General features: G+C 39.4%; 1 protein-coding gene across 1 annotated transcript; it reads left to right on the top strand.

Annotated features, from left to right (window-relative positions):
- The first annotated feature begins 274 nt into the window (after positions 1-274).
- On the top strand, positions 275-2,079 carry LOC123835717 (TIMELESS-interacting protein-like). Its single transcript, XM_064596945.1, is given in 3 exon segments — positions 275-331; positions 333-1,142; positions 2,029-2,079. Coding segments are annotated over 3 exon segments (918 nt in total).
- Positions 2,080-20,777: the final 18,698 nt, after the last annotated feature.

The following is a 20,777-nucleotide window of genomic DNA, read 5'->3' as shown; positions in this document are numbered from 1 at the left end:
ACTTGAAATTTGCCCTGTTGTCAGGATGCTTTGACTTGTAGCTGCCTCATCAGATGTAAGTTGTGCATAGACTCCTTTTGCTCTGACCTGAGATTGGGAAAGTGCTGACATGGCAACTCAATTTAACATGTGCTTCTTAAATATTAACTATGTGTGAGGAGGGGAAATCTTAGGCCAAGAACGATGCGTTCTAGGGTAACAAAACAAAAGATAAAATCTCTCCATAGAAAGTTATCCAGCGCTGTGACCGCAGAAGTGCACCCGAGAGGAAAAGATGCTGGAGTCACAGGAGAATGGCTTGATTCGCCTACCAGATTATGAGCAGATTATGAGAAGATGAAACTTTTCCTCCTTTTCCACCTCCAGCCTCTCCACAGAGAGAAAATGGTGAAGGAGCTGAACCTGATGAAGAGTCAGGGAGAGGAGCACCTGTTCCTATACCTCCAAAGAGAAGAGTTAAACGGAATATACCCAAGCTGGATGCTCAGAGATTAATTTCAGAGAGAGGGCTTCCAGCATTAAGGCATGTGTTTGATAAGGCAAAATTCAAAGGTAAAGGTCATGAGGCTGAAGACTTGAAAACGCCAATCAGACACATGGAGCATTGGGCACATAGGCTATTCCCTAAACTGCAATTCGAGGATTTTATTGACAGAGTTGAATACCTAGGAAGTAAAAAGGAAGTTCAGACCTGTTTAAAACGAATTCGACTTGACCTGCCTATTTTACATGAAGATTTTATTAGCAATAATGATGAAGAAGGAGAAAATCATGGCCACAATGTAACTGCTACCCAATCAGATCCCTTTTTGACAAACTCATTGAAAAGTGAGTATTTTGCTTCTGAGTCAGGTAGAAGCCTAACAGAAGAACAACAACAGAGAATTGAGAGAAATAAACAACTGGCCTTGGAAAGAAGGCAGGCAAAGCTACTGAGTAATAGTCAGTCCCTCAGAAATGACTTGTTAATAAATACACCCAGGGCACAGACCACTGAAGAGGTTAATACAGGTGAGGATCAAGAGGAGGAGTCATTAGATGGATTTAACAAAGACATTCTAGACCATCCACATAATGCTGCTGCTGCCAATGCTGTAAATGAGGAGGAGCAATTAAAAATAGAGAACACACAAGCAGGGGGAGTGGGAAGGGGAGAAGCAGGCTGTCAAATAAATAAAGTCTTTTAAAAAAATTAGAGCACACACAACTGGACCAATCTTTTTAAAATGTACAGTAGCAACTTTATGCTTTATCCAGAAATGTTACTGAGGTTGGATAGGCTTCAACTAAGAGAAAATCCATTAACCTGCTATCCTCTAAGTTTTAGATTTGTATGTATTTTGTCTGCTTGGAGTGAAAATCCTTATGTAGTAAGACTTTCACAGATTCCAGTTTAAAATATGGTATTATTTATACTTGTTTCTTATTAACTTTAGTTGAGCCTATTTATTCTCTTTAGTGTTTATTTTTATATAGATATAACTTTATAAAAATGATTAGTAGTTACAAGCACCTTCTGCTGCTAGTGTGCTACTGAATGTCTTGTTTTCACTAAGTTGGGGGTTTTGAGACGTAAATATATAATGAATATTAATGTCCATTTTTTTAAAAAGAAATTAAAATCTTAAAAACTAAAAAAAAAAAAAAAGAAAGAAAGTTATCCAGATTTCCTATGGCCTCTCCCTTTAAGTAGTTTTTGTTGTAATTAAAACCGAACAAAAAATCCACACATAAAATAAAGGACTCTATTCAAAGGACCATTACCAAACAACCATCAGAGGCAGGAGAATGTGGGAAGATCCTGGGCCCCTGTTTTCTCATCTATGCTATAATCACAGAAATACCTCTCATGTTCTACCTTGCAAATATGGTCAGAGGATTAATGAAATGTTGTTAAAGGTATTTGCCATATGCATATACACACAGATACGCAGATCTATATATCAATATATAGGTATATAATATATAAATATATAATATAACAGAGATATATAATATCTATACGCTCAACATATATTAAAATTTCAGAGATATAAAAATGAACATGAAGATGACAACAACTTCCAAAAAGTGGACTGAATATCCTTTTCCATATGGAATGGGGTGTGTATGATAAAATGGAATACTAAGGTCTTTGTGCAGGCCAGTGCTTGCAAATTATTTCATAACACTTGAGAGCTGGAGGAACCTTCGGAGGCCATTCTAGCTCAGCCTCAGACATCATGCTCTTATTCCACCTTAGCACCACTCTCCAACAGTTACTCAATCTCTGCTCAAACACGTCTGGGGAAATGATCACTACTTCGCCTGTAGTTGCAGTGTATCATAGTGCAGATGGTCTCCAACTTAACCATGGTTTGACTTACGATTTTCCCAATTTAAGGTGGTACTAAAGCAATGCATATTTAGTAGAAATTGTACCTTGAATTTTGATCTTTTCCTGGGCTAGGGATATGTGGTTAGAGCCTTTCTGGTGATGCTGAGCAGGGGCAAAGAGCCATTACGAGAGTGACTAACTAGTACCCTTACAACCTTCTGTCCGTTTTCCCTTTCAGTACAGTATCCAATAAACTACAGGAGACAGTCAACATTTTATTATAAAATAGGCTTTGTGTTAGATGATCTGGACCAACTGGAAGCTCATGGAAGTGTTCTGAGCACGTTTAAGGTAGACTAACCTAAGTTATAATGTTCGGTAGGTTAGGTGTCCTAAATGCATTTTCAACTTACAATATTTTCAACTGACCCCACTGTAAGTCAAGGAAGTTCCATACTAGTTAATTGAAAGCTTTTCTTTATGTTGTTAGATATGTCCTGCTGTAACAGTGTCCATTCTACTGGTTCTATGTTTCAGAGTAACTCTGCCTCCTCCCACATAATGGATCTTTGATGTTAAACTTCCAGCAAATATTGACTTCTAATAAGGTATTGAAGGCTATAGATATTCAAAACACAGTAGGTGACTTTTAAAACCATGATATTTGAATTATATTGTGGAGTATATTTAACATTCAAGCTTCCAAGGAAAATGGTATCTTACTCCTTTGGTAAGTACAAAGTAAGAAGACAGCCTTAAGGCCTGTTTGGATGTTATTAATATCATTGCATAAAGAGAAACACTTGAAGGGCCTGTCTGTCCTGCTTTAACTTCAACTTACATTCCAATTTCTTTGCCATTCTCTCCATGAATATTTTTTTGAATGTCTTGTTTAAAAAATTTTATTATGTTATGTTAATCACCATACATTACATCATTAGTTTTTGAGGTAGTGTTCCATGATTCATTGTTTGCGTATAACACCCAGTGCTCCATTCAGTACGTGCCCTCTTTAATACCCATCACCAGGCTAACCCATCCCCCCACCCCCTTCCCCTCTAGAACTTTCAGTTTGTTTCTCAGAGTCTCTCATCGTTCTTCTCCCCCTCCGATTTCGCCCCCTTCATTTTTCCCTTCCTGCTACCTTCTTCTTCTTCTTCTTTTTTTTTAACATATAATGTATTATTTGTTTCAGAGGTACAGGTCTGTGACTCAACAGTCTTACACAATTCACAGCGCTCACCATAGTACATACCCTCCCCAATGTCTATCACCAAATCTCCATGAATATTTAAACAAAACCAAACAACCAATACTAATCAGGCACAAAATCCATCTCTCAGATTTGCAAGCTTTAACTTTCAAAGTCTTGGGTGGTGAATACAATTGCAGTATTTGTAGCTTCTCAGAATAGCATCCTTCTAGTACTTCACTGCTCTTAATAGGATGAGGCTGTCCAGTCCCAGATGCCTGGTTTCAAAGAGCCAGGAAAGGGTAAAGAAAAAGATATCTGGAGACATGAGTAGGGAGCATCTTTCATTCCTTCATCCCAAGACCTGTGTTATAGACCATTCACCCTTTCCATTTCAAACATAGCCAGTTATCAGATCTATTCTGGAAGGGAGCCTTTACTTGCCAACATTCACATCTGTAGAACCCACAAATGCATAAAGATCTCTAGATCAAAGGGGGGTATGTGGTATAGTTAAGACTAGAGACTCTGAAGCCAGATTGGCTGGGATCACCTAACTCGTTGTGCGACCCTGGAAGAGTTACTTAACTCTTTATACTTTACTTTCCTCATTTGTTAGATGGAGATAATAATAAGAAAACTCACCGATTGCTTCTGATAGGCAATTTATGTATTTGCATTCAGTGATATTCAGTCAAATCCAGTGTGGTGGTCATTTGCATTTGGAGGGATGAGTGTAATCCCAAAGAGAAAACCATGCCTATGAATCAAGAGATCTGACTTTGTCTTCTACTAACTGTGACTCCCATGAATCACAGAAGATAGCACTTAGCACAGTATTCAGCTCTTTACAGTCTGACCCAACCTACTTTTCTCAGCTACACTTGCTGTCCTTTCCTACTTCTTCCTTGTGTGTTCTGCCCATCAGGCTACTTGCAACTGCTCCAAATCTCAGGAACATGGGACTCACTGTAAGTTTCTCTGTGCTATTTTCTCTGTAGAATCTCCTCCTTACTCTCCTCCCCTGCTTGTTCAATAACTGCCCTAAACCCCATCCATGACTCTATCACACCTGCACCAGACTTGTGTGTTTCTTGAGGGTAGACAATGGTCCCCTTTTTATATTGGTGCCTTACATCATATCCAGCACATAATGTGCAAGCAACAGCAGTTGGAAAATGATTGAGAGATTAAATGAATACATTTTAGGTAATTCTCTTAAGAACCATGATCATAATATGACTTGTTTCCACTTTAGAAAAATATGTCAGGGCATCTGTTTGAAAGTAAACTAATAATACAAGACATATTAACTAAAGACATGACATGAATGCAATATAGCCTTAGGTCATTCCTATTCTCCTGTGAGGGCTGGCAATTATTTTATGTGTCTCTGAAAATGTCAATGGAAATTCCTCCTTTAATGCAATCAAATGGGGGACGTTGTATAATGGCCTTATTTCTGGCCTCGTTCTTAAACATGTTATAAATCCCTGATGGCATCTTGGTGTCAGCTGTGTCCTTGGTAGATTTTGCTCCCTAGGTGGGAGAGAAGATGATCTGAGCCAATCACACATCTTTCATCTGGCTTTGGAAGGAGCACCAATTACCAGGCTACCTTCTTGACATGTTGCCTCCAATGCTCCCTTGTTTCAGAACAAGCCTTTCAGAAAGACTGGGCTCTCCTTTTCTACAGGCGGTAGAAAACTGAATGGAGTCTAGTGCTATAGAAGTTGGGCTCCTGGCAAAATATAGTTAAAAAAAAAATCCTTTAGCTATCTAACATGTGGTTCTGCCAGAGGCGACAGTGGCCGCAGGAGATGCTGTGCTCAGCGGGACATTCTGCTGAGTGTGTAACTAACAAGACCCATTGGATGGAAGAAAATAAAAGATGAACCAAGATTTCTTGAGTTCCTACCATGGCCAGGGTCATTCCGTTGTATCTGAAATCATTACAAGGGGGCAGACAGCATCATGTCATCCCAAAACTTTGGATTCAACATGTTCTGCCCATTTGTGGTCTGAAGTATTGTCTACCACTCATGGCATCAAAGGGAGCAGAAATCTACTAAGTGATGGTTCAGTGGCAATTAGTGCAGATCTGATGGGGCTCAGCTTTGCTAAGAACTTGTCAAACAAGAGACCAATAATTCATAATAGAGCAGGAAAAGTGTTAGAGGGGCTACCTTACCTCTTGAATATGGTTTCCTAATAACAAAACTCCTTTTTTCATCTAGTGGACAAACATGGGAATTTTGAGTCTTTATCAAAAGCTCAGAATTGCTATGCTAAATATTTTGAGCAGGTAGTTGATCTTTTTCTCCTTGAATCCTTATCTTTGTTTGGTAACCTTGGGGTTACAATCAAGATTGAGAAAGTCAAGACTGATTTCTTCTTCTTCTTTTTTTTTTTTGAGGTTCATGAAGAGAACAACCTAGCTCTTATTTTTATTGGTGGTGATAAGAAAAATCAAGGGCAGGGACATGTGTGTTTCTTAGAAACAGTATTTTATGGGACAATGTTTTCGTGGTACTTTAAGGAATACATTTCAAAGGCTAATTGTGTGAAACTTTTCTCTCAAAAGAAGATTATAATTTAACTTTGTTGTTTCACTTCTGGATTAGAAAAGAATCCTGTGTATAACACATACTTATGTATGATGATGAAATATTTAATAGCTATGCTTTGAATCTTATGGCTAGGATAGGCCTCTTTCCTGAGGGAGCAGGGTTTGTGATTTTCATTGTATGCAGCAGAAGGTTCCTACAGGATGCCTTGAGAGCTGTACTGAAGCCTCAGTCTGAGGTTCTGTGCTATTTAGTATTATTCTTCAAAACTTGCACCTCACTGATCTTATTACCCCCAGAGAACAATGAAATATAATTCCAGAGTCAAAAACTTTCCTGAGAGACATAAAGAACATACTCCTAAGGGAAAAAATACATATTTGTATGAGTGAAAAGATTTTTATTTTTATTTTTAGATTTTATTATTATTATTATTTTTAAAAGATTTTATTTATTTGTCAGAGAGAAGGAGAGCGCACAAGCAGGGGGACCAGCAGGCAGAGGGAGAGGGAGAAGCAGGCTCCCAGCTGAGCAAGGAGCCTGACACAGGACTCGATCCCAGGACCCTGGGATCATGACCTGAGCTGAAGGCAGATGCTTAACCGACTGAGCCACCCGGGGGTCCTAGTTCAGTATCAGCTAGCATCAGTATCACTTAGTTCAGTATGAGCCTAGTAAAAGTCAAAAGACTTTTAAACAATGTGGGTGACTTCCAAATTCCAAAGGCTAGACTCACCAGTCCTGCACATGACAATGGTAGAGGTAAGAAGAAGACCTTGAATTCCCCAATGCAAGAGATCATGTCTTATGTAACTCTATATATCTACTTTCTAGTACAGTTCCTGAGACATCATAGGACCTCAGTAAGCATTCGTTGTCTTGGATTCAGATGCCACTCGGAGATGATAATGCCACATCTTTGGAGACATACTGCCACCGTTCTTCCCCAGGATATTTGGTCATCTGTAAAAGGTTTTTTTTTTTGTTTTTGAGATAGCACTTCAAAATGCTAAAGAATGATAGAGAGTTCATCATGTAAAACAGAGAAACATGATAGTTGTTCACACAAACTTGGACTTGATTAAATGAGGAAGTTAGCCAAGATTCATGGGGGAAATGTGCAGAATGATAAACACTCCTAAAACTTAAAAGGACTTAAGACATTTATTAGATTTCTGGAAAGGAGTACCTATCTTTAACTACTTATAAAGACATGGGGAGGGGGCGCCTGGGTGGCTCAGTCGTTAAGCGTCTGCCTTCGGCTCAGGTCATGATCCCAGGGTCCTGGGATTGGGCCCCGCACCGGGCTCCCTGCTCAGCAGGAGGTCTGCTTTTCCCTCTCCCACTCCCCCCTGCTTGTGTTCCCTCTCTCGCTGTGTCTCTCTCTGTCAAATAAATAAGTAAAATCTTTAAAAAGAAAAAAAAAAAGACATGGGGAGAAGAAAGGAAGAGAAGAAAAGGTCTGGACAATATAAAAAAAACCCAAGACCTACGGTCAGTCTGTAGCCAGAAACTCGGGGGGAAAATGTCAGGACTAACATGACCCACGGCACTGGAAGGTGAATCCCAATTACTAACAAACATAGGATTTATTGCTGAAAACAAAACCAAACCTTTGGCTTCACAGAAGATAGGCAGATAGTTCAGTCCCTTCCTGAAAACTGTTCAGCTACCCTTCTGCTGAATGCAACCATCTTGAACCCAGCAGAGCATCCCTTCTATATTCATAGAAAACTCTCAACCTTTAGAAAACAGTGAATTGGGATCTTACAAGAACAGGGAGTGGCACACCGGATCCTGGAACATATATCCAATAAGTAAAAATCCTGGAACATACACCCAACAAGTACAGGGGGGAGGGAGGAAGAGTCCTGGAAGGAAGGCATCTCAAAGAGGACAAATTTTTGTGGTTCCTGTTTTGAGCGTAGGAGAAGAGGCGGCGGGGGAAGAGAAGATCTTATCTCAATACACAAAGCTACACCAGCAGCATTCCTATTAGATGCTGATAATGAACTAGGACATGTCATTCTGCCCTCCAGCTGTGAACCAGAAATCTTACAGCCTGGTACATATTGAGCAGGTCCCAGAACACATTGCACATGCCATGTATTCACAAATATTGGGTCTAAGTGGATTCAGTTTCATTCCTGGATGAGTAAGCATGAAAAACAAATAGCACAGTGGGTAAAGTATATAACAAGGAAACTGAAACTCTCCCAAAGACAATTTTAGGGAGCCGTTTCTCATTCTCAGTTGATGTAGAAAAAAGATACCGTGAAAGTGGACAGGTAGCTGTTATGAGATAAAAGGCTGGGGAAGACAAGGAGGATGGTAGGGAAACCAAAAAATGAACAGTATTAAGAATTGTATTAGTATGTCCACTGAAGGCAGTAAGAGGTAAGACTGACACTACAGGACACAAAATCAGACACTCCTTAAAGTACAGAAGCCCTACATTGTACTCCTTAAAAGGAAGCAATGAGATGAGATGCCAGGTACATGAAGGGGAGCACACAATCAAATTAGGGCTAATTTATACTCATGAAAAAGAGACCGGTGATCACAATGAGATAGTGCTATTCGCCTACCAAGAGGCCAATAACTATGTACACAGAAACAGATAACCATGTAACTATCCAAGAATGCATTGTAAATATGATTACATTGCTGAATAGATAAAATAATTCACAAAAGAGAAGTAAAAGAATATAAAATATGTAACTGACAGTAACCTGAATAAAAAAAATGTTTAAAAATCTCAAAAAATCTAAAAAATTCATGCAAGAAGTCTCATACATAATATTATTGTATAATTCCATTTATATTATATTCAGGACAAGCAAAACAAATCTAAAGTGATAGAAATCAGATCAGTGGTTGCTTCTGGGATTGGGATTACCCGGGAAGGGGTATGAGGAAATTCTGTGAAGGGAATGTTCGCTATCTTGGTAGGGATGTGGGTTACTCAGATATATGAGTTTGGCAAAACTGATCGAACTGTACACTTAGGGTCTTTGTATTTCATTGGATGTAAGTTACATCTCTATAAAAAAGCATTCGAATTTTAAGAATGTATTTTTAAAAAGAGAATAAATAAAATGTAACTGAAGAAATATTCAAAATCACAAAAGAAGCTTTGAAAATGGAAAACTTCACAGTACTAATGGAGGGTCTGACTCTGAAAATTGACATGATTCAGCAAGTGCTATGAAAATCAGAAAAAAACCTCACACCTAGATGCATTATTACCCTGTACTTCCTCTCAGAGAGCTCACAATGTGCCATATTACACTGGCCTGGCTTTTGTCTGTCTTTCTCATCAAACTATAAGCTCTGAGAAGGCAAAGCCATCCCTGTCTTGTTCTGTTTTACTCCCAGTATATTGCTTCCCACCTGATACATAACACTCACTGAGCATCGTTGAATAAACAGCTACAAAGGAATCACAAAGGAAAACACGGAGAGCCTTCAAGCCATAAAAATCTGTAAGTGTGTTTACCAAATATACTTTACACAGAATTAAAAGACAAAGACCAAATTGGGTAAAAAAATGTATAGTAAATATTATAGAAAATAGATTAATATCCTTAAAATATAAAGAGTTCATTTTTTAAAAATTAAGACAATACTGAGAAACAAGTAGAAATCTTGATAATGGACATAATAGGTAATTCATAAAAGAAGACATATGAAGGGTGGTAAATGTATGAAAAAATAATTATGCCTGGTAATCAAAGAAATGAAAATTAATATTATTTTAGACTTATCAAATTGGCAAAATCAGTACATTCCTATCATGTAATGTTAGAACAGCTTCAAAAACATGTTTTCAGAAACACATATAACTGATTATAATGTAACATTAAGTTTTAAAAAGAGGTTTTTAAAAATGAATATATAATACATTTCTAACTTTTTTTTTAGAAATGAGAGAGGAAAAAATTTGCCATATGTAACAGTAATTTTTTTCTAGGTGGTGGAATATGGGTGATATCAATTTTCTTTATTCCATTCTATAATGCCAGACAAAAGTAATTAAAATTTTAAGCCTATGTAAAAATCCATTTTTCTAACCATTCACTGACTCCTCACCTACTCTACAATATGCTGAACTGCAAACATTTATACTCTTATGCAAAATTACTTTCATTTATTTCCTTAAAGTACCAAATAAAATCAAACTTTCTTAGACTCCATTGATCTAAAAACAGTACTTCTCGTGGGGCAAATTTGATTGGCATCTGTTTCCTCATTATACTATAAGCTCTACATGGGAAGAGACCATTCTGCTAACTATTATTTCCCCAGCACTTGGCATAGTGTCTAAGTGGTTTGATATATTTGTATCATGAATTTTGCAGAGTTACTCCCAACGATGATTATGATAAATTTTAATTTGAACTTTTGCGCAGTTCTTCTCTTGGGGCAAAGTCAAGAGATAGGCAAATAAAAAACCAAACCCTCAAAGACCAATAAGGTACTTAAGACCCACAGTTCAGAACTGACCAGACTTGGCTTATTGCTGGAACTAATTTATGGAGATGGAAATACCAGGTAGACACTAGGGAAAATCAGGGCTGGTGAGTTCCTAAACAGAGGGTAATTAAATCTCTTTTTCATCCTATAAAGTATGTGCCTGAGATCCCAAGGATTAAAAGTCATGGAGAGTGTCAATCAAACATTCATTTCCAAGCATTTCCCAAAGGAATGTCTTAACTATGTGATGGTACAGAGGCTTGGGCCACCTTCCAGGCTATAATTTAAAAATCATACTAAGTGCATAGCCATTGATTGACTCTTGCTTCTGACAATATTCTCCACAGAGTAGCCTGAGTGGGTTTTTTTTTTTTCTCTCTAGATTGTTTCATTTTGATTTTTTTAAAAAGAAGATGAAACATTGACTTTAAGCTATTTCTTCCCTAATTGAATGGTTTGATATTTCCTTTTAAAAATACCAACAGGACATGCTATCCCTCATCTTCAAACACTCCAAAGGCTCCCTATTGCTTCCTGAGATCCTATGTGGCCTGGGCTCTCTCATTCTCCAGCTTTTTCTTATATTTTGTTTCTCTGAGTTTCTCCTATTCCCCCACATTTGGCATGCTCTCCTACGTTGGGGGCTTGGCCTGTGCTCTTCCTTTTGTTGAGGAAACTCTTCCTTCCCATTTTGATCTTAGGTCAATCATTACTTTCTCATGGTTACTGTTTTAGTAAACAGTGTACATCCCCTTTGTTGTCCTTACCATACTTACAAACATACTTGAATTTGATTGGCTCTGTTTCCTCATTATACTATAAGCTCTACATGGGAAGAGACCATTCTGCTCACTATTATTTCCCCAGCACTTGGCATAGTGTCAAAGTGGGTTTGATATGTTCGTATCATGAATTTTGCAGAGTTGCTCCCAATGATGATTATGATAAATTTTAATTTGAACTTTTGCACAGAACTCCCCCCTCCCCCGATGTGGGGCTCGACCTGACGACCCTGAAATCATGACCTGAACTGAAATCAAGAGTCAGAAGCTTAACCAGCTGAGCCATTCAGATGCCCCTGCACAGGACTTTTAATGACAACACAGTCCCTCTGTAACTGCTCTCATTAATCAGGTTAACTTTCCCCCCTTGGGTCAGGAGGGCAGAGGAGAGAATTCAATGCAAAGGTAGATCTTCCCAGATTAGTAGTGTAATCCTGTAGGGGCAGCAGAGCCCATTCCAGAGCTGTTTAGCCCACTGTGCTAAATTATGTCCCAAATTCTCTCCCCTCACAGAAGTGTGATTTACGTAAACTCTGCGTGGTTGGTTTCCATCACAGACAAACTCTTACCAGAGCTCTTCACTTTAAATTTTTACAGGATCATTCCCACACAAAGCAGAATGTTAGTTTTGTTCTCATGCTTTCAACCCTCCAGAAAGCTTAACTGTGGTCCACAACTAAGATTTAAAGGAATTATGGAATGCATTAGTAGTCAGTTCAGAGTGTTTTGCAAGAGTCAATGTTTCTTTTTCATGTGGTCCATTGTGCTTTTCCAAAAATCCTCTGGGCTTTCTCAATTTCTTCCCTACTTTCACTTTTTTTTTTTTTTTTTTTTACTTTGTTTACTGCTTGCTGCAATCAAAAGGTACAACTGGGCAGCTTTAGGAATAGATGATGTGACCAAGCTGGAATACTCTGTTCTGGTTTGGTCACTACACTACCAGGAACCACAAAGCCCGAAGAGACTCTGTGATGGAGGCGTATAGTGATAAGGAAGATGAGGGAGAGGGGGTCATTGAAGGACAAATCATGAAGATTACAGCAATTCAGTCTGCAAAGATAAAAGCTATCACAGGATATGGTTAATATCAAGAGAGTTAGGGATAGGGTAAATAGACTTATTCCCAATACTGTAATTATGTAAAATCTCTTTGCAACAGAAAGTTAAGGAAAGGGGAGAGGACTTACTACATTATCCATTAGACAGTTAAGAGACTTGTTACTTCAAGTCGTGTTTGTTATTGACTACAACTATTGATAGAATAAACAAAGATTTTTAAAAATTCACATGATATGACAATATATTCATGATGTAATATTGTCTAAATATTAATAGATCAAACAAAAATTTAGATACAGTCACATACGGTGTGACAACAGTTTCATAATGTATTATATAACATTAACTAAAATATTCATAGGTTAAACAAATTTAGTATAAATTAAATGTGTGTTATGACAGCAGATGGACACTGAGGTATTAAGAGAGTCCAGAAGAGGGGTCAGCAAAATAAAGCTCATGGGCCAAATCTGATCCCTTGGTTATTTTTGATGATGAAGTTTTGTTGGAAAATGGCCACTCCAGGGGTGCCTGGGTGGCTCAGTTGGTTAAATGTCTGCCTTTGACCCAGGTCATGATCCCAGAGTCCTGGGATCGAGCCCCACATCAGGCTCTCTGCTCAGCGGGGAGCCTGATTCTCCCTCTCCCTCTGCCTGCCACTCCCCCTGTTTGTGCTCTCTCTCTGTCAAATAAATAAAAAAATCTTTTAAAAAAAAGAAGAAAAAAGAAAACAGCCACACCATTCATTTATGCATTGCCTATACGGCTGCTTTTGTCTGACAAGGGCAGAGTTGAATAATTGTGACAAAAGCCGTGTGGCTCGAAAGTCCTAAAATATTTTATTATCTGGTTCTTTACGAAAGAAGTCTGCTGATTCCAGGCTAAGACATATTAGGAACATGCAAATATTATTCATATTTGAGGTCCACATTAAGCAGGATGAAATACATTCTTCTAGATGAACACCCCTTGGTTGGTGCAGGATTTTGGCTAGGGCAGCAATTCTGATAATCATATGAAAAGCCTAAAAAAATGCATATTTACCCATCATTTGATCATCATATCTTTGGAGGTTTGGTAATCAAGTTAAGGATGCTTCCCGAATTTTAGGGAGATGATGAGAAAACAGGCTTCTGATTGTATTTAGCTGGTTTTGATGCTTTCCAATTTGGGGGTCCCCATTAACAAAGAATCATGGAATTACTGGGAAATGAAACTCAAAAGTTTGAAATGATGTCATAAGGTCGGTTGGAATTAAGATTAGGGCTTCTGATTTTCAGATCAAAATACTGCACTTTCCTGTACACCAAATATATTAGCAGTGTTTTACCCACAAAGAAGCCAAATTTACAGTCTTTGGAAATAGTGACTTCTTCCCCCCCCCCCCGCCCCCCCCAGTGAAGTTCTCTGGTATGAAATCAATCTGTATACATGTATTATGACACGAGTTTGGTAATCACAACAGTTGTACTGCCTAAATGGTTATATCAAGAGAACAGCTGAGAAAAACTGTGCCATGTTGGGGGTTTTTATTCCCACTTCGCCTAATGAAACGCATTTCCCGGGACAAATTTGCACCTGTGGGCAAATGCCTTGATCCCTCTTCTGACAGTAGTGCCGCCCAGAAGATAGAGACCATTGTTAAATGTGGAGTCAGTAGTTGAATGTAGTTCCCATATGACAAACTGATATCAGTTGGAAGGCAGGGAGTTGCTATTTTGGGGTTGGCAATATTAAAATCCTTTCCTATTTTCTAAAACATCGAATCCCTTAGAGAATTTAAATTTTCTGTCAAAACTGATGGGAAAAAAGGCCCAGTAGTTAATGATCAAGATCTCGACTTTGATACATGATGATTTCATGGAGCTAGAACTCTGACTCAGTCCTCAAGTCCAAGTATGAGATTCATTAAGGTAATTTCATTTTTTTTTTAAAAGATTTTATTTATTTATTCACAAGAGACAGAGACAGAGAGAGAGAAGCAGAGGGAGAAACAGGCTCCCAAGGAGCAGGGAGCCCGATGTGGGACTCGATCCCAGGACCCTGGGATCATGACCTGAGCCGAAGGCAGACGCTTAACCATCTGAGCCACCCAGGCACCCGGTAATTTCATTTTTAACCATCATCAGCAATAATTGGTGTCATTCTTCCTCTCCTACTGAATGTTTGCCATCTGCTGGGCAAATTCACCCACAAAAAGGAAGTCTCCATTGCAGCCGCCTACCTTCACAGAAGAAAAATTCCTGGAGAAGCTTAATGGTTTTCCTCTGAATAATGTCCTAGGTGCTTGGATAATCAGAGCTACCTATCACACTGTATGATAATCATGTCCTCTTGGAAATTCATTGCTTCCAAAGGAGTATCAGTGAAAAGGTCCCAGTCAAGGTCCACTTTTGTAAAGTAGGTCTCCATGAAATCCCACTGTGGGAAGTGGTTTTACATTTGACATGTATTTGGCAAGTTCTTACTCAGTTTCCCGAGAATCTTGGTGAGAATCCATAAGCATTGCTTACGTTCCACTTGAAGATTTCCCTAAGCTGCCATATGTGATTTTATTTATTTATTTATTTTTAAAAGATTTCATTTATTTATTTGACAGAGAGATAGACAGAAGAGCAAAAGCAGAGGGAGAGGGAGAAGCAGGCTCTGCACTGAGCAGGGAGCCTGATGCGGGACTCGATCCCAGGACCCTGAGATCATGACCTGAGCCGAAGGCAGACGCTTAACCATCTGAGCCACCCAGGCGCCCCGCCATATGTGATTTTAATTTTAAAAGAAACCCACAACCTTTTAAGGGATTACACTTGGATCGTGCCTTAGGTTTCAAAGTATTCCCCGGACATTATGGATTCTCACCTTAACAATACAACACAGGATATTTGGAACCCTTGTTACTGCTGTTGCTATACCTACTTGAGTCTTCTGTAGGTTTTTGCTGTTGGACTCTTACTATACACTTTGCTCACAAGTGGAAGTGTTCTTTTCATACCACTAGTCGCAATTATGTTTAAAGAATTAGAAATGTATGGAAAGAATAAGAATTAAATGGAGAACAACAACAAGCATCTAAACCTAATAGTTCCTTCTGGTGAAGTCCGCAGAACTAGTGCCCCATAGCCACCAAGTCTGAGGCCCCCTCCACGGGGCCACAGGAAACCAGGCATTTTTTACGTTTGTAATTATTGGGCTTTCCGCAAAACCCGTATCATTTCATCTCTCACAAATGGAAACAGACATGCTTTGTTAGGTTGGTTTTCAATCCTAAGTGCCTGGGGCCCAGTTCCCATAGTAGCGTCCAGCCCCTGGCCATTCAGGCCTCTGTCCGGTCCGAGACCAGTCTGACAGGCTCTCTAGCACGAGTGAGAAGCCGTGTTTTCACCAGCAATGGGCTTTTTTACAGCACGTTTCCAACCTTCCCCATTGCGCTTGCAATGGTACGATCTATTTCTAAGCTTTTCCATTTGCCTTGGCTTTACTGGAGGAGGAACAGGTGCTTCTTCACTTTCCTCATTTCTCGGAATTGCACACTGCCCAACTGGCTCTGATTTGCCTGCTGGCATCAAATGTAGGGCAACTGGAGAAAGTGTATTTAGCTAATCTCTGAGCTTCATCTCTCTTGAGGAGTTTTCCTGAATACTTATCAGATTTGGGTTCCAAAGGCCCATGTACTCCAATTAAGTATCTGGGTATAAGCATGGGCCTCAAAGTGCACCATTTGTGGCTGGGGGCGCAAGTCACCAAATCAACAAACTATTGTCATTCCTGAACCTTTCTTCTATGTGCGACACACTGCGCTAACCGTGCGAATATACGGGGTCACGGGAGAAGGGCACAGGCTCATTTTGAGGGCCAGGCACAGATGAAGTGTTTCTCATCCATTCCCGTACTCCGTCCTCAGAATAGTCCTGGAGTGTAGGCACCATCATCTCCGTTTTTGCCAATAAGGACACTGAGGCTTGAGAGAGGTTTAGCAAACTTTCTCTGGATTCTTTCCAGTGGCACAACTTTGAAGCAGATTCAGCAGAAAGAAAGAATATGCTGCTTTTGTATTCAGGCAAATTCTCTGACAAGGACTGCCAACTAGAAGTGCCATACTGGTCTTCTGGTGAAGTGCAGGAAGGAAGGGAAATGGTTGAACTGAATGGCACTGATGGGATTTTTGAGGGATTTTCAGGATCATTAATCATGCTAAGCTCAGACTCAACACTGAGTCCATGCCCTTGGAATTTTGCCTCACTGACCGTATATTTGTTGGTCTCTCCCACTAAGTCAGGAGTTCTTTGATGAAGGTGAAACTAATGACTCCCATGAATGGAGTGTTTCCGTGGTGCCAAGGGTTTTATATACACTCATCTTGTCTTATTCTCCCAGCAACTGTAGAGCGGATGTTTTAGTGTCCTGACTGCAGAGATTAGAAAGTAAGGCACAGAGGGGTAACTCTCACCCTGACACTTAACAACTCCATCTGGATTATTTGTAAAATCACCATTGAAAGCACATGCCTACCAATACCCACACATGGGCAGCTTATGTAATTTCATCTCCTCCTCTATACTTGTCAGATGAACCCTTCTCCAAAAATACTGCTATTCATCCTCTACTAGCCACACTGAATGATACGCTTGAGTTTAGACAGGAAGCTCTGGGACCAATATATAATCCGTGTTAGTAGGACAGGGAGGTCAGCAATAGAATGCAGGTTCTGGCTTTGAGGAGTCACAGCATCTCAGCTATGAAATAACTAAAAAAAAGGACATCTAGCCCATATTTATATAGATAGTGTATCTTTATAAAAGCATGGCATATTTTTTATAATTATCCAGTAAGAGTGATTGCCCATGGGGGCAACGGGTAGCTGTGAGAGAGGAGTATTTTTCAATGAACACACTTTTGTACCTTGAATTTTAAACCGTATACAAAAATAAATACACAGGTCTGAACAGTGCTTTGGTTTCAGTGATGTCCTTTGAAAAGTAAAATCAGAAAAGTTTGTTAAGAGAAAAATAAAACTCTTCTAGTCAAGCCCTGAAGGAGGTGATGGATGGAGTCATCCTTGTGACTGAACAACTCCCATCAGATTGCTCTGATATTTGAAAGACTTGGTTTCTGGACATATCCACATTTGGTACATAGTCACTCTCATTTTTGCTGAATGTTTAATTAAACCTGTCCAATAAAGGAGGAAATTACCTTATTGGTTTGAATGAATTTTTTTTAAGTGAAGCTATCTACAAGGTTCTGAGCTATTTGGAAGATTTCAAAGAGTTCAAATGGCTTTCAAACTTTTTAAATTAATTGATGTCCCACTGCGGTCTTCCTAACTTAAATAAGATGAGAGTCTAATGCAAACCATAACTATAGTTCTTTTTCCTTTGTAGTTTTGAATTTGGAAGTTAATATAACCATAGGAAATATCTGACATACACTGTATAATATTTTAAAATAATACTTTTATTGAAAATCAAACAGTTGAATGAACAGATTGAGGACTTGATTACATAAATTCAGCACTTCTAATGAATGCATGTCGGTTTCTATAGAAAATTACCCTATGGCAATTGGAGCAAAAAAAAAAAAAGCCTTCTATTTAACTGAAATATATAGTAAGTTAAGACTTACAGCATAGGAGATGAATTTTTACAATTATTGCCTCTACAGTTATTGCTGAAGAATTCATTAAAGGAGATAAAGTGTAATGCATTTCTTTGTATAAACCTCAATTCTGTTAAATTCATTGCTGATACTACCATTAGGAAACGAGGGAGGTCTGTTACTTTCGTGCTGATTATTGGAAAACCAAGTAACTTGAGAGAATTTTCTGGAAGAAGATATGCAGTGGAAGGTAAAGAAAACAGTTTGGACTACTGTGTTCCCCAGGCTTATTTCACTTCTAATAATGAAACTGTGGAGGGAATCTTCAATATTTTTGGAGCAAAAATGTGATAACACATAAAGTATCATGTCATCTGCAAAGAGTGAGAGTTTGACTTCTTCTTTGCCAATTTGAATGCCTTTTTTTCCTTTTTGTTGTCTGATTGCTGAGGCTAGGACAGCCACATGTAGAGGAATGAAACTGGACCATTTTCTTACACCATACACAAAGATAAACTCAAAATGGATGAAAGACCTAAATGTGAGACAGGAATCCATCAAAATCCTAGAAGAGAACACAGGCAGTAACCTCTTCGACCTCGTCTGCAGCAAATTCCTGCTAGACACGTCTCCAAAGGCAAGGGAAACAAAAACAAAAATGAACAATTGGGACTTCATCAAGATAAAAAGTTTCTGCACAGCAAAAGAAACAGTCAACAAAACTAAAAGGCAACCTATGGAATGGGAGAAGATATTTGCAAATGACATATCAGATAAAGGACTAGTATCCAAGATCTATGAAGAACTTATCAAACTCAACATCCCAAACCCAAATAATCCAGTCAAGAAATGGGCAGAAGGCATGAACAGACATTTCTCCAAAGAAGACATACAAATTGCCAAAAGACACATGAAAAGATGCTCCACATCACTTGACATCAGGGAAATACAAATCAAAACCACAATGAGATACCACATCACACCAGTCAGAATGGCTAAAATTAACAAGACAGGAAACAACAAATGTTGGCGAGGATGCCGAGAAAGGGGAACCCTCTTACACTGTTGGTGGGAATGCAAGCTGGTGCAACCACTCTGGAAAACAGTATGGAGGTTCCTCAAGAAGCTAAAAATAGAGGTACTCTATGACCCAGCAATTGCACTACTGGGAATTTACCCCGAAGATACAGATGTAGTGATCTGAAGGGGCACCTGCAACCCAATATTCATAGCAGCAAAGTCTACAATAACCAAACTGTGGAAAGAGCCCAGATGTCCATCGACAGATGAATGGATAAAGAAGATGTGGTGTGTATATATGTATCATCAGAGAGGGAGAAAAACCACGAGAGACACTTAACTATAGGAAACAAACTAAGGGTGCTGTTGTGGGAGGGGAGGTGGGTGTGGGGGAAGGAGTAACTGGGTGATGGGCATTAAGGAGGGCACGTGATGTGATGAGCACTGGGTGTTATACACAACTGATAAATTATTGAACACTACATCTGGAAAAAAATGTGATAACAAATGAGTTAATGACCCTCTTGTCGTTACTTTCTAAAGGCCAGCCTCAGATGACCCTGAGGAGCAACCAGAATTTGTTGCACAGCTTATTGAGAAACTCTGAGTTCTTCCGTCTTTTGAGAAGGGACTGGTAGGTGGGCGCAACACAGGAACTATGAGGTGGTGGGCAGAAGAGGAGGTAAGGAGAAGAGCGGGCATTTCATGGGAGTCTTCCACGGTTGGCAACTTTGTCCAGCCAGCTCCCTGGGAGGGTGGTTCTCCTCCCACCTTGGCTGGGTGGCTTAGATGCGGAGTCCTCCTGGAGAGGGGCTGAATCATCCAGCCTCTGAATTATGGCATTTCCTCTCCGGTTCCACACCTGGAAGCCCTGCCCGGCCAAAGCGCCTCTTAGTGGCACACTGGGGATTTTGCAGGAGAAACAAGTCTGATTCTGAAGGCAGCAGCTTCAGTTATATAGAAAAGAGTGAAAAGGAGACAGAGGGAAAGAAGCACACCTTAGTGACTGAGAACCTGGAGCTCTGCAGCCAGACTCATGCAAAACCTGGCTTTGCGATTTACCAGCTGTGTGAGCTTGGGCAGATGACTTTACCCCCCCCCCTTTTTTTTAATTTTTATTTATTTATTTAAGATAGAGTGAGAGTGTGTGTGAGAGAGAGAGGGAACACAAGCAGGGGGAGTGGCAGAGGGAGAAGCAGGCTCCGCACTGAGCAGGGAGCCCGATGCGGGGTTCGATCCCAGGACTCCAGGATCATGACCTGAGCCGAAGGCAGACGCTTTAACTGACTGAGTCACCCAGGTGCCCCTGCCTCAGTTTCTTCATTTATAAAATGATAGTAATAAGAGTACTCACTCAAAGGGTGACTGGGAGGATTAAATGTGAAATTCTTAAAACAATGCCTTGGATATAGTAAGTGTTCATTGAATGCTTGCTATTACGATGTCAGCATTTACTTGGGGAAACTGACCAATGGCAAAAAGCCGTGTGTAAATGTCTGATGTCATGAAGGATTCAGTAAATGCAGCCAGAGTGTCAAAATACTCAGAAGAAAAGATAAACTTAGGAATGTGAATATGATGTTTCAGCATTTATGGAAAGCACAGTAATCAAAAACAATAAACCCCATTGAAATAGTCTTATGAGACAGGATGCTATTTTAAAAGTTAGGAGGTAAGAAGCAGCAAACAAATTTCTCCCTGGACAGGAATTTGATTTTTTTTTTTTCTGCTTAAATAAGCTAAGGTAAAATCCCTAATGTTTTCAAATAGCA

This window comes from Mirounga angustirostris, unplaced genomic scaffold (genome assembly GCF_029215605.1).
Source record: "Mirounga angustirostris isolate CCGP_5_RB_7025 unplaced genomic scaffold, mMirAng1.0.hap1 SCAF_7, whole genome shotgun sequence".
In the NCBI taxonomy this organism is placed as follows: Eukaryota; Metazoa; Chordata; class Mammalia; order Carnivora; family Phocidae; genus Mirounga; species Mirounga angustirostris.
The sequence above is the reverse complement of the archived record's forward strand: the minus strand, read 5'-3'. Positions and strand labels throughout refer to the sequence as shown.